At 43.6% G+C, this 18,652-nt stretch overlaps 1 protein-coding gene across 1 annotated transcript in view; it reads right to left on the bottom strand.

Moving 5' to 3' along the window:
* hipk3a (homeodomain interacting protein kinase 3a) overlaps positions 1-18,652 on the bottom strand; it is a 58,924-nt gene that overhangs the window by 21,001 nt on the left and 19,271 nt on the right. The window contains exon 3 of the mRNA XM_045220862.1: positions 11,528-11,651. Coding sequence (XP_045076797.1) covers positions 11,528-11,651 — 124 coding nt within the window. The remainder of the gene's footprint in view (positions 1-11,527; positions 11,652-18,652) is intronic.

The raw sequence follows: 18,652 nt of genomic DNA, 5'->3' as shown, positions 1-18,652 counted from the left end.
ATCGTAGAATGCTGTGCTACCGTATGCTAGCATTGAATGCTTGTCGTCAAAAACATCAGAAACGGTTAATTTTCGTCGTTGTTGTTGTTTATCTTAATGTTTATGTTAATGTTTTTACTTGTAATACTTCGTCTTCACTTATAACACGATGACTTTTAAACGTACGAAAGTGTCCTTTCAAAAACAGGATGACAGCTCTTCCAGCCATCACTGCTGTGTGCCGCAATGTACAGTGTCTGCCAGATGCAATTCTTCTGTTAGTTTTTTTTACATTTCCCAAAGACAGTGAATTAACATAAACGTGGGTGATTAACATTCCACGAGTCAACTTTCTTACAACAAACACACGAGTCTGCAGCCGACACTTTCTAAGTGAAGATGTGATAGAGCCTCCGACTCCAGCTGGGCGCAGACGTCTGAAGAAGGGAGCTGTTCCAGTGCTGTTTCAATGGAACAATTTCAGTCTTCCAGCCCCACGGCCCGGAGTTTGGGAAAGGACCGAGCGTCCCAACACAGAAACCATGAATGATCCGTCTGTGGAATTGGACTGTCCTCCTGACCATGACTAATGCAACAGTACTGAACCTGCTGCACTGGATATGTCACTTGACCACAATGAAGAACTGTAGAGATAGCAAGGCTCCGAAATCAAATTGAGGAGATAACTATCAGCAGCAAATTCTGCTTGGAGCGGTTTGCTGGATCTGATGATGACATAAGGTTTTTCACAAGGTAAATTAAAATGTCCAATGTGTTTAATATATAGGCCTATGTATTTGAGCTGTCAACAATGACTAGTATTATTATCTGTTTAAATGTTGCATGTGTGTTGTAAGCTACTGGAAACCTTGAATTTCCCTCGGGATGAGTAAAGTATCTATCTAAAACTATCTACTAGCGCATTAATTGTATTTTAATTTTGTAGCCTAGTACCAATAACAACAGTAGAGTGAAGGTTTTGCTCCTAATTCCTCTTGAAAAGTAGAAACATCAAGTACAAAAGCAAGGAAGTTGGGCCTTATGTTTATAAAGAAAGAAGTAAAGATGACAGGACAGTTTTGAGTAGAACATCAGCCGTATGAAGAACAGCTGAGTGGAATATGTTACTGTCATTGCAGTCATCAAGTCAGGAAAAAGTAGTAATCTCATTTTTGTTTACATTTCAAACCAAACTCCAATTTGTTTACAACAGACCCAACAACAAAGCATGGCAATTCCCACTCAGCTACCCTGGTCTGTATTAGGCTACCACTGTTCAGCTACCGTGAAAACCACTAAAGTTCTAAAGTGTTCTCTTAGCAATGGCAATCAAAGCTGTGGTAACATTAAAAGAGTAAAACATGTGTTGAACGGAACCTTGAACAAGTTCAACAGAACTTTGAACGTGTCACTTAATCTAGTCCTACTCTCAGCTGATGTGGTGGCTTTAGTTTCTTAATTGAGCGGTAGCAGTGGGCTCTCACAGAGATCTAATTTGTAGCCCTGTTTTTACCTGATACTTTCATAAAAGTACAAACACATGAAGTGAGAGGTATATACACATGATTAAACTTTATTTAAAGCATGATTAACCTGAAGCAGGACAGAGTCATGACTTAAAACACCAAAGCAAGGCTTCTAGCTCAGGCTAGTTAGCGTTAGCATATTACCGTCAAAGTTGCAAAGAAAAGAAGAAACGTAAAATTTGAAGCCTTTATCCAGTTTGCTACGTGGTGTCGTACTGGGACGACCCTCCGTATATCATTAACAGATACTTTAGGCAACTCCAGCAAACACCTTGTAAACTTAATGTCTGCCATCATAACGGTCTACTGTCACTGTCAAATGTTTTTTTCCGGTAACCGGAAATGCCCAAGCATCCTTACGCCAATGCGGAAGTGATGCGTGCATAGAGCCTATTCAGTGGAGTGGCTGTGTGGTTTTTTTCCTCCAGAGTTCCCACCATAAATCCAGAGAATGCAGACTGATGACAAAATTTGCCCACAAAAGGACCGCCACCTTCCTGTTCAAGTGAGCACAGCACAACAAGGTGAGTCCAAACATTTATTGTATGCTGCTGCATAAATTATGTAATATTCAAGGGAGATACAGTGGGGAAAAAAAGTATTTAGTCAGCCACCAATTGTGCAAGTTCTCCCACTTAAAAATATGAGAGAGGCCTGTAATTTACACGTCAACTATGACAGGCAAATTGAGAGAAAGAAATCCAGAAAATCACATTGTAGGATTTTTAATGAATTTATTTGCAAATTATGGTGGAAAATAAGTATTTGGTCACCTACAAACAAGCAAGATTTCTGGCTCTCACAGACCTGTAACTTCTTTAAGAGGCTCCTCTGTCCTCCACTCGTTACCTGTATTAATGGCACCTGTTTGAACTTGTTATCAGTATAAAAGACACCTGTCCACAACCTCAAACAGTCACACTCCAAACTCCACTATGGCCAAGACCAAAGAGCTGTCAAAAAACACCAGAAACAAAATTGTAGACCTGCACCAGGCTGGGAAGACTGAATCTGCAATAGGTAAGCAGCTTGGTTTGAAGAAATCAACTGTGGGAGCAATTATTAGGAAATGGAAGACATACAAGACCACTGATAATCTCCCTCGATCTGGGGCTCCACGCAAGATCTCACCCCGTGGGGTCAAAATGATCACAAGAACGGTGAGCAAAAATCCCAGAACCACACGGGGGGACCTAGTGAATGACCTGCAGAGAGCTGGGACCAAAGTAACAAAGCCTACCATCAGTAACACACTACGCCGCCAGGGACTCAAATCCTGCAGTGCCAGACGTGTCCCCCCTGCTTAAGCCAGTACATGTCCAGGCCCATCTGAAGTTTGCTAGAGTGCATTTGGATGATCCAGAAGAGGATTGGGAGAATGTCATATGGTCAGATGAAACCAAAATATAACTTTTTGGTAAAAACTCAACTCGTCGTGTTTGGAGGACAAAGAATGCTGAGTTGCATCCAAAGAACACCATACCTACTGTGAAGCATGGGGGTGGAAACATCATGCTTTGGGGCTGTTTTTCTGCAAAGGGACCAGGACGACTGATCCGTGTAAAGGAAAGAATGAATGGGGCCATGTATCGTGAGATTTTGAGTGAAAACCTCCTTCCATCAGCAAGGGCATTGAAGATTAAATGTGGCTGGGTCTTTCAGCATGACAATGATCCCAAACACACTGCCCGGGCAACGAAGGAGTGGCTTCGTAAGAAGCATTTCAAGGTCCTGGAGTGGCCTAGCCAGTCTCCAGATCTCAACCCCATTGAAAATCTTTGGAGGGAGTTGAAAGTCTGTGTTGCCCAGCGACAGCCCCAAAACATCACTGCTCTAGAGGAGATCTGCATGGAGGAATGGGCCAAAATACCAGCAACAGTGTGTGAAAACCTTGTGAAGACTTACAGAAAACGTTTGACCTGTGTCATTGCCAACAAAGGGTATATAACAAAGTATTGAGAAACTTTTGTTATTGACCAAATACTTATTTTCCACCATCATTTGCAAATAAAATCATTAAAAATCCTACAATGTGATTTTCTGGATTTTTTTTTCTCATTTTGTCTGTCATAGTTGATGTGTACCTATGATGAAAATTACAGGCCTCTCTCATCTTTTTAAGTGGGAGAACTTGCACAATTGGTGGCTGACTAAATACTTTTTTCCCCCACTGTATGTATACTGTAGCTAAGAAAGTAATACTAAGTGTATGTTGTGTAGTAAGCTGTTAGTAGCCCATGTGCCTCACCCTAATAATTTGGTCTATTTTCACCAACGCGGTATTGTAAACACATCGTTCATGGCCAGTGTGTGCTTGTTTGCAGACATTTTCTTGTACAGCTTTGACAGTGCTACTGATCATAGTGATGGCGCTTGGCTTGCACGTGCAAATTCTATAATAGAATTGTGTTATTTGACGTGTATCTTTTTTGATACGCAAAGACACAAACGGCATTCAATGTGCCTCACCTTAATAATTTGGTCTACTTTCACCTCTTAATTTCGCCTACTGTTCTGACTTGGTGGGGCACATGTAGCCTATAACCTGTTTTATAGAAATGTAATCATTGAATATTGTAAGAGCTTTCATTGTCTGCTTATATGCCCCCTTTATTTATCCTACGATTCTGACTTGGTGTACACTAAGAACGGCCCATGTTCTGAATTCTGCCGATGTACATTTCAAAAGTGCTGAACAAATAGTTATATTGACTACGTCCGTTGTAGCTCGCTCATTAATGTCTTAATCGAAATTACAGATTGCCTCTTATCTGCTTGTCGTCCCCTTATGCCATAGTCTGTACATTTCAATTGTCAGTAGAAACCACATTTGTTTAAGCAAGTCAGCCATATCAGCTATGTTATTTTAAAAGGCAGTAAATGAGGCTGAAGGAACTGTTTCGCTGCCAGACAAGGCTCCGTTGATAGCCAGGTGTAACAGTGGTAAGATGTTGGGACTGCTGTTGGGACTCTGCTGTTGGGACAGCTTTATGTAGCCCCTAACAGTTTGTGGGCACCATTTGTGGGCACCATTTGTCAATGTTATTGTACAATTAATGTATTGTTTAGTGTTGTGTAGTGGCTTTGCTGGCATGCATTCCACAATTTCTTTTTTTTGCACCACCAAGATTTACATGCTAAAAATCGGCAGCAGTCTAATTTGCAGGGTAGAGTACAGGGTGGTAGCCGGCTAGAACAGTGACTAAGGTTCAGGGCAGGGTACTGGGCGGAGGTCGGCTAGTGGTGACTGTTTAACAGTCTGATGGCCTGGAGATAGAAGCCGTTTCTCAGTCTCTCAGTCCCAGCTTTGATGCACCTGTACGGTCTTCGCATTCTAGATGGTAGTGGGGTGAACAGGCTGTGGCTCGGGTGGCTGAGGTCCTTGATATGTTGACTGAGAGCCACTTAACATGCTCAGGACAGACGTAGGCCTACTGTGCTCCAAATTGCTATGGCAACCTTTCCAATCCCACTAAGTGGAGGTAAGGCAACCTTAATGCAATAAACATCACCTTACAAAATACATGTTACTTATCTGGTAACTTGGTGATATAATTATTTCTTATTCAAACAACAATTTCATTGCTGCCCATGAGATCATTACTCAAATTATTATTTAAACACCAATAGACCTGACTTAGATGTTTTGACATTTGATCTCCCATGGGAGCAGTGACACCGACAGCATGAAAGATATAGTTACATGTTAGCATCTGTCCCTGACAGTAAAGCCAGCAAGGCTGTTTTCTCACAAAGGGTACTTCATAGCTACCCACTCCCAGCCAAAACACAGTGCTTTAGAGCAGCTACAACTACAAGACTAGGTATGTGTTATGCCATGAGGCAGGGCTGTTTTTCTCACTGTGCAAAGCCGCTGTTCCATCTCTCGACAACACAGACAGGAGACCAGTGAGTTTAACTGGCTGTGTTTATGGCTTGATTTTGGATGTTATAGAGACTCAATCAGGTTACCACAACCCTGCACAAACACAGTGATAGAGCAATGAAGTGAGAACCTGCTGATGGTGCGGGGGGCACCCAGTGCTGGCATGGTGCAGCGGTCAGGGGGGCTTCTGGTCAGCAAAGCACTACTGCCTGGTCGCAGTCCAACTGACCACTAGACCCAAAAATTACAAACCTCCCCAGCCTGTAGCACAAAACCCCACAGCACACAGAGCATTCCCATGGTCTCGCCTTTAAGCCGGGGGACTCAGTCACAATCATGTGGTTACTGGCCTGTGGGAAATAATCAAACATGGCCCAGCCAATTTCCTTTTCCAATAATGTCTACATTAGACATTTTGTATTAATACGCTTTACTGCTTAGAGAACACCAACAAAATTAACAGATGGGGTTTGAATAGGGAATCAAACTAAAAGTGGAGGCCTTAACCATCCTCACATTTAGAATCAAAATGCACCAGCACACAGGCATCAGGGACTGTTATCCTACTCCACTGATCTGTCTGTGGCCAGTCTTCACTGAGCTATCAGTTCTGTCAGTATTGTTCTCTTCCCTTGACAGTCTGATAGCTTTGGCCTTGGAGACGATAGAACAAACACACAGCACCCAATGTTGATCTGTCGATCATCTGGCATTCATTTGACGTTTATTTGCTTGCTGAGTGGTCTGTTTTGGGGACAGTCACTGATAGCGCCTGATATTTGCTAGCGTTTCTACATGTAGAATCAGTTTCCCCGTCGGTAGAGACATTTGTCTAGAGAGCACGAGTGGGGAGCTGAAAGGACAGCTAACAACAAAAAATACATATTTCCTTTCCCCGGTGACATAGATCTCCTTGCAGCTTGCTAAATGAGCCAGTCACACATCATATGCAATGTAGGCTACGCTATAGGATGGTAGCTAGCTAAGTGCACAGACAATGCACACAACACAATACTTCTTCCAAGCTAGCTAGCTGGCCACTGTAGCTAGTATTGAAATTATAATTAAATCACAATTAATTAGTTTCAATGAAGCAGCTGCCTGTGTTGGCTGCCGAGAGTTGTCTTTGGCTAGCTAGCTAGCCAGCCATGTTGTGCTACCTAGCGAATTACATGCTAACCTTTTAGCTAATGTGGCTATGGGCTGGCGGGTGATTCTCATGAAACCAGTTAACCATGGCAGCAGCAAATGAGTTAGAAAACCATGATGCATCTGCAACAATCAACTATCATTCTGAAGTCTAAGATGCCTAGTTTATGGCACAGTGTGTTATTTTAAACACATTTGCCTGAATTTTGTACACTTTCACCCCATATTCTCATTACCGAAATGCATCCCGATTAAATTCGGGTCATTTGATACTATTTCACTTCAGAAAAACCTAACTTATGTGAATAAAACATAATATGTTGCTGTAGTTTGTCCATAAATCATATAAAATGTATACTATACTGAACAAAAATATAAACTCAACATGCAACAATTTCAAAGATTTTACTGAGTTACAGTTCATAGAAGGAAATCTTTCAATTGGTATAAATTCATTAGGCCCTAAATCTATGGATTTCACATGACTGGGCAGGGGTGCAGCCATGGGTGGACCTGGGAGGGCATAGGCCTATCCACTGGGGAGACAGGCCCAGCCAATCGGAATTCGTTTTTCCCCACAAAAGGGCTTTATTATAGACAGAAATACTCTCCCCCCCCCTCCTCCTCCTCCTCCTCCGACGATCCCGCAGGTGAAGAAGCCGGATGTGGATGTCCTGGGCTGGCGTGGTTACACGTGGTCTGCGGTTGTGAGGCCGGTTGGATGTACTGCCAAATTCTCTAAAACAACGTTGGAGACGGCTTATGGCAAAGAAATAAACATTACATTTTCTGGCAACAGCTCTGTTGGACATTCCTGCAGTCAGCATGCCAATTGCACGCTCCCTCAACTTAAGACATCTGTGGCGTTGTGTGACAGATGTCTCAAGTTGAGGGAGTTTAGAATGGCCTTTTATTGTCCCCAGCACATGGTGCACCTGTGTAATGATCATGCCGTTTCATCAGCTTCTTGATATGCCGCACCTGTCAGGTGGATGGATTATCTTGGAGAAATGCTCACTAACAGGGATGTAATTTTGTGCAAAAGAATTGGAGAGAAATGTTTATGCGTATGACCCCAAACTGTTCAAAATGTAGCATGCGTCAGTCAGAAAATCGATTTAACGTTATGAATCGTTGGTTCACAATTCTTTGGCCTCATATTACATTTGTTCTACCTTCCGAAAATACCGCTTATCTTTTGTGACAACTGATGCTTCCTCTCCTTCAAGTCAACCTGCGCACTGTGCCCAGCATCGCGGATTGACCAATGCAAGATAGGCAGCCTATTCCTAATCTTGCACATCTGTGCGGCACCTTCAGCATTCAAATGCTAAAATGGCTTGGGTGATACTAGGCTTTATTAGTGGAGTGACAACCCATGTAATTTGCTAGGTTAGTGTTATCTATGCGCTGTTGAAAATTATGTTTTACCGGAATAACTCACCTGGCACCATCAGCAACAGTTCTGGTAATTTTGCTTTAAACAATAAGTTTATATGGTCATTTTTAGAAATACAGGGTAAAGTTGATAATTTCATAATGAGGACAGCAATCACTTTTGTGAGCACTGCATGGCTGAAGCGAGTGGAAGAGAGAAGATCACTCCGTAAAAACTTCCAAACGGTCAAAACCATTAGACTTTGAGATGGGGGTGAAAGTTCTGCTATATATTCATTGGCTATGTCATAGCTAATTTGTAAACGATAAATATTGATACATTACAGGATTAAACACTTAATCTGCAAAAATTACAAGTGGGTGATAGTGATTTCAGAACAGAAATAAATACAAATAAATAAAACGGCTACATTGCCCCCCATAATCTGATAGTGGGGTGGTAGATACCTAGTCTCCCTTAATGCTCAGCTCAGGTGCCTACAAAGTACATACATGCATTTCCAAATTAAGCTTAAAGGGATACTTCAGGCTTTTGGCTGGATTTTCTAATTCCCCAGAGTTAGATGGTCCTCTGTAGCTCAACTGGTAGAGCACGGCGCTTGTAACGCCAAGGTAGTGGGTTCGATCCCCGGGACCACCCATACACAAAAACAAATGTATGCACGCATGACTGTAAGTCGCTTTGGATAAAAGCGACTGCTAAATGGCATATTATTATTATTATTATTATTATTATGAACTCATGGATACCATTTTTATGTCTCTGTGTGCAGTTTTAATGAAGTTGCTAACTAGCATTAGCGCAACTAACATTAGCGTAACTGCTAGCATGATATAATAGAATTCAAGTCATTGCGCTAATGCTAGCTAGCATTCACTCACGAAAATACCTCTAATTTCTTTCATACTCGATGCAGAGACATAAAAATGGTATCCATGAGATCATCAGACTCTGGGGAAGTACACTGCTCAAAAAAATAAAGGGAACACTAAAATAACACATCCTAGATCTGAATGAATGAAATAATCTTATTAAATACTTTTTTCTTTACATAGTTGAATGTGCTGACAACAAAATCACACAAAAATTATCAATGGAAATCAAATGTATCAACCCATGGAGGTCTGGATTTGGAGTCACCCTCAAAATTAAAGTGGAAAACCACACTACAGGCTGATCCAACTTTGATGTAATGTCCTTAAAACAAGTCAAAATTAGTCTCAGTAGTGTGTGTGGCCTCCACGTGCCTGTATGACCTCCCTACAACGCCTGGGCATGCTCCTGATGAGGTGGCGGATGGTCTCCTGAGGAATCTCCTCCCAGACCTGGACTAAAGCATCCGCCAACTCCTGGACAGTCTGTGGTGCAACGTGGCGTTGGTGGATGGAGCGAGACATGATGTCCCAGATGTGCTCAATTGGATTCAGGTCTAGGGAACGGGCGGGCCAGTCCATAGCATCAATGCCTTCCTCTTGCAGGAACTGCTGACACACTCCAGCCACATGAGGTCTAGCATTGTCTTGCATTAGGAGGAACCCAGGGCCAACCGCACCAGCATATGGTCTCACAAGGGGTCTGAGGATCTCATCTCGGTACCTAATGGCAGTCAGGCTACCTCTGGCGAGCACATGGAGGGCTGTGCGGCCCCCCAAAGAAATGCCACCCCACACCATGACTGACCCACCGCCAAACCGGTCATGCTGGAGGATGTTGCAGGCAGCAGAACGTTCTGTCCCATCACGTCTGTCCCATGTGCTCAGTGTGAACCTGCTTTCATCTGTGAAGAGCACAGGGCGCCAGTGGCGAATTTGCCAATCTTGGTGTTCTCTGGCAAATGCCAAACGTCCTGCACGGTGTTGGGCTGTAAGCACAACCCCCACCTGTGGACGTCAGGCCCTCATACCACCCTCATGGAGTCTGTTTCTGACCGTTTGAGCAGACACATGCACATTTGTGGCCTGCTGGAGGTCATTTTGCAGGGCCCTGGCAGTGCTCCACCTGCTCCTCCTTGCACAAAGGCGGAGGTAGCAGTCATTCTGCTGGGTTGTTGCCCTCCTACGGCCTCCTCCACGTCTCCTGATGTACTGGCCTGTCTTCTGGTAGCGCCTCCATGCTCTGGACACTACTCTGACAGACACAGCAAACCTTCTTGCCACAGCTCGCATTGATGTGCCATCCTGGATGAGCTGCACTACCTGAGCCACTTGTGTGGGTTGTACACTCCGTCTCATGCTACCACTAGAGTGAAAGCACCGCCAGCATTCAAAAGTGACCAAAACATCAACCAAGAAGCATAGGAACTGAGAAGTGGTCTGTGGTCACCACCTGCAAAACCAGTCCTTTATTGGGGGTGTCTTGCTAATTGCCTATAATTTCCACCTGTTGTCTATTCCATTTGCACAACAGCATGTGAAATGTATTGTCAATCAGTGTTGCTTCTTAAGTGGACAGTTTGATTTCACAGAAGTGTGATTGACTTGGAGTTACATTGTGTTGTTTAAGTGTTCCCTTTATTTTTTTGAGCAGTGTAGATAGAGGGCTTAATTGCCGAAATCCCAAAGTATCCCAATAGGAACGCAACGCTACTGCCACCTGCTCGGGAGTATTTTAACAAGGCTGACGGCTTCAAGGTTGGTGCCATGTGAACACAAACTGCCATTGACTGCCAAAACTCTGTTCAGAGATGCTAAGTACTCTCGGCAGGCAAACATTTGACAATCCTAACGGTGTGTCTGAGCCCATAATCCTTAAGAGTCTATTGACGAACATGTGCATCAATCGAAGTAACATAACAATAAAACAAATCCCCATCAAAATCTCAGTTTAAGCTAGAGTTATCCGTTTTTTTGCATGGGCTGCGTCTCAAGCCACCGCATCCGCTTATGTCGCCCTTCCGCATCTGTGTTCGTCAGACCATGAGACATCCCGAAAATCGGTCTTCTCACAAAAGCTTCTGCAGCATACGAATTGTTTGGCCTAGACACTATTATGACCACTCTATGGAAAGGGGTGACTCTCACAAGCACTATGTTGTTCTCCGTTTTGCTATATGACCCCCACAAGTGTCACGTAAGGTAACCCACGCAAACGAATGTAAGTATGGAGGTAGTTTTGTGCCAACAAAAATAAGGGGTTAAATATGTGTTTTAAAAAACAATATTTCCTGATCTTTCTTATATCTCCTAGATATGGGACAGACACTTCAAAACATTTACATTTTAGTCATTTAGCAGACGCTCTTATCCAGAGCGACTTACAGGAGCAATTAGGGTTAAGTGCCTTGCTCAAGGGCACATTAACGTCATTTAGCAGACGCTCTTAGCCAGAGCGACTCACAAATTGGTGCGTTCACCCTATAGCCAGTGGGATAACCACTTTACAATTTGGGGGGGACCTTATGATTAAAACCCTATGATTTATTTATTCCTTATGTTAGCTTAGTACCCCCCCAAGACTTTGAGGTTATTAAGCAGGTACTTTGATTAAAAATATATATATATTTGTTTATTTAACCTTTATTTAACCAGGTAAGCCAGTTGAGAACAAGTTCTCATTTACAACTGCAACCTGGCCAAGATAAAGATTTACCTGGTCATACTCCAGTGCTCCTGGGTAGAGGGGCCAGCCCAGGAAGAGCTCAGCGATGACACAGCCCAGAGACCACATGTCGATGGCCTCACAAAACGGCAGGCCCAGGATGATCTCTGGAGCCCTGTATACAGGGAAGACAAATAGTACAGAGGTTAGTGGGGAGCAGTTTCAACAACCATTCTGAGACTAGAACACACACACACACCAGGCATTCAATTTGTTTTACTCAGAGGGCAGGAAAATCAAGATATTTTCTAACATGATTTATTGTGGGACCTCACGTATGAAGACCATGAGGTCACACAAACAGAATGCAGTATGTGAATTGAACTGCTATTAGTTCTTCAAATATTGGGACTGAGAACACACCGGTTACATCAAGCTGAAGAGTGACACTTGTGGACTTTGACGGCCATTAAGCAATTTTGCAGGCATTACTGCGAGGTTCCACTTCCATTTAAAAAGAATGGCCAGTCAGTTACCAGTTTAAAACCAAGGCTATGCAGAGCGGCAGCCTTGACAACAGAAAGGAAACAGCCGTTGTCTAGCGATGGTCGGACGCAACCCCCTAATGAAACCATTATAGAGTGACACTGTCATCACTCGGTTTAACACGTTTCACCTCCCAGCCAAATGACCACCTGCTGACAGGAAACCTCTGTCTGCGGATAAATGCTGAAAACAAATTCAGCAAGGGAAGGTATGACAAAAGAATGACTAGAGAAGTGCAAAATGAGCACATACCCAGCACCCAGCCTGAGTGAAAGAATCAGATGTGTACTCCATATCCAGCCCTGGACCACACTGGCAACAGCTGAGGGGCTCATGTACACCCACAGGGGGACTGCTGCTCAACATTAGCCTCCTCAGGCACCATTGTGTGAAGAGATAAACAGACATACTTCCCCCGATAGCTGGGGTTTTGCAGCAATGTCTGTCTAACAGGAACATAAGTACAGTTCATGTTTTTCTACCATGGGCTAAAAGGGGAAGCAACAATTAACAACTTCCTGTTAGAGTAGGAAGTTAGTTACATAAAGCAAAGAAAGGACAGAGGAAACTGAGAAACTCAATTTCAACTTCACTTCAGTGTGTTTGCCTTAAATTAAGTCAGTGATATCCAGAGCAGAGACAGACTTCTCCATTCTTTTAATTTTTTGTAAAAGGGAAAATCACTCCTGTACATAGTGTGATTACTGCCAAGTTCAGACAAGTCTATAATGTCATATTACAAACTGTTCTGTTAGAGATATAGCCTAGCCTATTACGCCAACGCCTAAATCATACCAGCATGAACTAATATTGCCTAGACAACATGTGAGTAATCTGACTAGTCCAGGCTTGAGCAGGAAGTTCCAGGAAGGGTCGCCCCAGTCAGTCTCCAGAGAACACGCTTCTTAGGCTACTGTCACAGATGAGCCAGGTGTTTCACAGGATGTATAAACCTGAAGCATCTAGTTGGCATTTCCACTCACCACCAAATATTGTGATGAGAGGAAGCCTAGTGGCTGGCAGTAGGAGAAGATGGAGCGAGATGGATTTCGGCCAACGTTCTGCCAATATTCTCATCGATGAAACATTTGATCTCAATACAGTTCCGTTCCCAAAACTACAATCTGTTACGAATAGAGTGGACTAAATGCCATTGTTTAGGAGTGCAAGGGCGAATTGAGTTATTGCACACGTGCATTTCAGAGTAGGCATTCCCTAATGGAAATATATGCTAGAACGTGTCAATAGGATCTCGCTAGCTTGTGCTTGGTTCTGCCCACCTCCTTGCTTGTTCTGGCCACTGATTAATTCGCTCCCATTGGAAACGACAGGCTGTGGTCTATCTTGGGTTAGTTATAAAAATATTTGCTACTGTGACAGTCGAGTACCTGACCACCTGGTCAACCAGGCCTGGGTGTCAGCCTCCCTGTGGGCCAGGGAAACTCTGCACAATGCAGCTGTTCTAGGGAAAGCAAGTGTCTTCCACAGGCCCAGGAGCAGGGAATATTTTACATTTTAGTCATTTAGCAGACGCTCTTATCCAGAGCGACTTACAGAAGCAATTACGGTTAAGTGCCTTGCTCAAGGGCACATCGACAAATGTTTCACCTAGTCGGCTCGGGATTAGAACCAGCGACCTTTCGGTTACTGCCACAACGCTCTTAACCACTAAGCTACCTGCCCTAACTAACTCTCACTAACTGTAAGTCGCTCTGGATAAGAGCGTCTGCTAAATGACGTAAATGTCATGGATTATGACCCGGGTTAGCCCATTGACTAAGCAGCAAGAACAAGGACAGAAGCACATCTCATCTCATGCAGCAGAACAGGAGACTAATTTCACTTCCCTCAACTCACAGAAAGTCAGAAATTCCCCCGTACAAATGCACCAGTACCCAGAAACAGACTAGTTTACTGCTTCCGATAAAAAACACAAAAACATTGTTGGGTATTTTGAAAAATGGCATGATCATATCTCCTCTAAGCTAGTGCATTCTTTATGGGTTGGGGCTGGAGTGTGTGTGAGTGGCTGACCCTGTGTGTGCTTATACATATAGGACTATGTATGTGTGTGTGTGTGTACATATAGGACTGTGTGTGTGTACATATAGGTGTGTGTGTGTGTGTGTGTGTGTGTGTGTGTGTGTGTGTGTGTACACATACAGTGGGGAGAACAAGTATTTGATACACTGCAAATTTTGCAGGGTTTCCTACTTACAAAGCATGTAGAGGTCTGTAATTTTTATCATAGGTACACTTCAACTGTGAGAGACGGAATCTAAAACAATAATCCAGAAAATCACATTGTATGATTTTTAAGTAATTAATTTGCATTTTATTGCATGACATAAGTATTTGATCACCTACCAACCAGTAATAATTCCAGCTCTCACAGACCTGTTAGTTTTTCTTTAAGAAGCCCTCCTGTTCTCCACTCATTACCTGTATTAACTGCACCTGTTTGAACTCGTTACCTGTATAAAAGACACCTGTCCACACACTCAATCAAACAGACTCCAACCTATCCACAATGGCCAAGACCAGAGAGCTGTGTAAGGACATCAGGGATAAAATTGTAGACCTGCACAAGACTGGGATGGGCTACAGTACAATAGGCAAGCAGCTTGGTGAGAAGGCAACAACTAATGGCGCAATTATTAGAAAATGGAAGAAGTTCAAGATGACGGTCAATCCCCCTCGGTCTGGGGCTCCATGCAAGATCTCACCTCGTGGGGCATCAATGATCATGAGGAAGGTAAGGGATCAGCCCAGAACTACATGGCAGGACCTGGTCAATGACCTGAAGAGAGCTGGGACCACAGTCTCAAAGAAAACCATTAGTAACACACTACGCCGTCATGGATTAAAATCCTGCAGCGCACGCAAGGTCCCCCTGCTCAAGCCAGCGCATGTCCAGGCCCGTCTGAAGTTTGCCAATGACCATCTGGATGATCCAGAGGAGGAATGGGAGAAGGTCATGTGGTCTGATGAGACAAAAATAGAGCTTTTTGGTCTAAACTCCACTCGCCGTGTTTGGAGGAAGAAGAAGGATGAGTACAACCCCAAGAACACCATCCCAACCGTGAAGCATGGAGGTGGAAACATCATTCTTTGGGGATGCTTTTCTGCAAAGGGGACAGGACGACTACACCGTATTGAGGGGAGGATGGATGGGGCCATGTATCGCGAGATCTTGGCCAACAACCTCCTTCCCTCAGTAAGAGCATTGTGGCTGGGTCGTCCAGTATGACAACGACCCGAAACACACAGCCAGGGCAACTAAGGAGTGGCTCCGTAAGAAGCATCTCAAGGTCCTGGAGTGGCCTAGCCAGTCTCCAGACCTGAACCCAATAGAAAATCTTTGGAGGGAGCTGAAAGTCCGTATTGCCCAGCGACAGCCCCGAAACCTGAAGGATCTGGAGAAGGTCTGTATGGAGGAGTGGGCCAAAATCCCTGCTGCAGTGTGTGCAAACCTGGTCAAGACCTACAGGAAACATATGATCTCTGTAATTGCAAACAAAGGTTTATGTACCAAATATTAAGTTCTGCTTTTCTGATGTATCAAATACTTATGTCATGCAATAAAATGCAAATTAATTACTTAAAAATCATACAATGTGATTTTCTGGATTTTTGTTTTAGATTCCGTCTCTCACAGTTGAAGTGTACCTATGATAAAAATTACAGACCTCTACATGCTTTGTAAGTAGGAAAACCTGCAAAATCGGCAGTGTATCAAATACTTGTTCTCCCCACTGTATAGGTGTGTGTGTGTGTGTGTGTGTGTGTGTGTGTGTGTGTGTGTGTGTGTGTGTGTGTGTGTGTGTGTGTGTGTGTGTGGCGCTCACGCCCGCGGGGACAGCCTAACACTCATAACTCAACTCTGGCAGTGTGATAAAGGCTGCAGCCGTGGCCTGCCTTTCCAGAAGCTGCCTGTACAACCACACCATATTTGATGGAGCACAGCACTTTGTGAAGCCTCATGGGGGTCAACCATTTCCAGAATTAAAATACACTGGACCATTCACATGAGAGCTGCATTAACTGGGTAAAAACAGACCAAACTGACATAGCTAGCATAACATGATGCCAACAGAGCGTTTGGAATAGCAGCCAATCGGAATTTAGATTAGAATACACAGGGAGGGAAGATAATAGCTTCTAGCTAGCCTTTCAAAAGCCACAGAAAAAGGGGGCATCATTTACCTTCACTCAACGGCCATTAAATATCCTCCATGCCCGATTGGGTCATTAAATAAACAATGAGTAGTGCCTGTGCACCAGCAGATAACAGAATGAAGACACTAGTGATGGGGGGAAATATTCAATAGTTACATTTCACGATATTACATTTGAATGATATATCGTCTTGCTACTGTAGTGTAAGCTAGTGCTAATCGGCTGTACTTGCGCCAGAACTTCTGTATTTTTCATCCAATAGCTTGTTCTCCATCTTAAATAGTGAGCAAACATGTTTTCAGCACTTTTATTTCCCTGACTGAACAAAACATGTTGTTTTTTCACGCTCGCTCTCATCTCTCTGCAGCAGACACACTGTGAGCAATATGTTCACAATCGCAATACATATAGAATCATGAGAATCACAAAACATATCGTAACGACACTAAAGTATCGTATCACAAGGTCCCTGGCAATTCCCAGCCCTAATTATAATGAACAGCTCATCTGGGGCCTGGGGGTCGGGATGTGACCACCCATTCAAATGAAGGGCAGAACCACAAACAACCTAAGAGCAATGCGGTTCTATTAGAAAGTCAGGTCTAAATCAACAGAACAGAAGGAAATGGGTTTCTATTTCTAATCACGCAACGTGGAAATGCCTTGATTTATTTTTTCCTGTGACTTATATTGGTCTGCAGATTGTGAAGGTAAATACACAGCCTTGGTCGCGAAGCTGGAGGGGATGAGAAAGGAACTTTGTCATTGCACGTGACACTAGCTCCCCGTCACATCCTAACATAAATCGGTCTTAAGCATGAAACACACAGAGAATCTCACTGCCGATAGGTACTTTTCTCAGTGGGAGGCCGTTCCTTCTCTTGCTAGAACAAAAATGGTACCTGCTGTGTGCCGACCCGGAAACGACAAACTTAACGTTTCTACTTGTAGAATTGTAATACTCGTCAGTGGCCAACAACTTGACTTTGAGCCAATAAGAGAGCACGAACCCTCACGTGGGGGAGCCAAAATAAAGGAAAAAAAGATGAGCCAGTCACACTTCATATGCAATGTAGGCTATGGGATGGTAGCTAGCTAAGTGCACAGAATGCATACAACACTAAATAGTTCATCCAAGCTAGCTAACCACTGTAGCTAGTATTTACATATTTAAAATCACAATGAACTCTAGTTTCCCTGAAACAGGCGTGTTAGCTGCTGAGTTAATGCAGTGTCCTTAGCGATTCTATATTGTGGTAGATAGCGAACATGCTAACGTTAGCTAGCTAGCCAAACATTTGGCTATGGGCTGGCACTGGCAGTGTGGGATTATGGTGAATGAATGAAATAGTTTATTCGTCATCTTGCTAGGTAGTTATCTAGCTATGGCCATCTGGCTAGTATCAACAAGGGCTTTCTACAAAATAGCAACATTAGCGCAGATAGCTTGGAATCTAGACCATAAGCAAAACTAACGGATATGCATTACCAAACAACGCTACTGCCACCTGGTTTGGAGTATGGTTTGGAGTATTATTAACTGCCAACACTGTTCAGAGGTGCTAAGTACTGTCGGCAGGCAAACGTTTGACAATCCTACCGGTGTGTCAGAGCTTTTATAGGGCTGCGGCCTAAGACTCAAGTCACGTGACATCACCTCATCGAGAGGGCGTGAGCGGTGAAGAATGGAAGACACATTCCAGCCTGAGGATCAGACCAGCGCTCCATTGACCCCATCTGCAGTCTGTCAACGCAGGACATTCAGACCGACTTCATTAGGGCCTCAGCCCAACCATGATCACAAGACCTGACTTAATGTGCCAATTAAGAAACAGGTCCTAATCAAGCAGCCACAGGCCACTGTGTTCCTGACCATTAATACTTTAATGATGTGTACTGCCAAAGGCATGTTTCGCTGATCAAACAGCAGCCCTGGCTGATCTGACCACACAGCCTTCTCTCTGCTGTGGGATTGAATAGCCATAGAAGCTTCAATCTTGAACTAAAAGTGAGTTAGGCAATGCAGTAAAACAATGTGGTAGAGTAAATATATCAGGCAAGTCAGTGAGTGGGTCACTGGTCTGATCTGATTGACCCTGAATGCAAAACCACTTCACACCTGTAACACAAACTAAACCCCAGGTCAAACAGGAGGGTAGAGTACTAACAATCTACAGGGCTTTAGAGGATACTTCGGGATTTTGGCAATGATGCCCTTTATCTACCCCAGAGTCAGATGAACTAGTGGATATCATTTTTATGTCGCTGTGTCCAGTATGAAGGAAGTTAGAGGTAGTTTCGCAAGCCAATGCTAACTAGCATTAGCACAATGACTGGAAGTCTTATGGGTATCTGTTAGCATGCTAAAATCCCAAAGTGTCCCTTTAATACGGGCAATAGCATCACCATGTTTCCAGCGTTACAGGAAGCCACACAGCAACAACATCGACA

This window comes from Coregonus clupeaformis, chromosome 6 (assembly GCF_020615455.1).
Source record: "Coregonus clupeaformis isolate EN_2021a chromosome 6, ASM2061545v1, whole genome shotgun sequence".
Classification (NCBI taxonomy): domain Eukaryota; kingdom Metazoa; phylum Chordata; class Actinopteri; order Salmoniformes; family Salmonidae; genus Coregonus; species Coregonus clupeaformis.
Note: the sequence above shows the minus strand (reverse complement) of the source record. Positions and strands in the feature narration are given on the sequence as shown.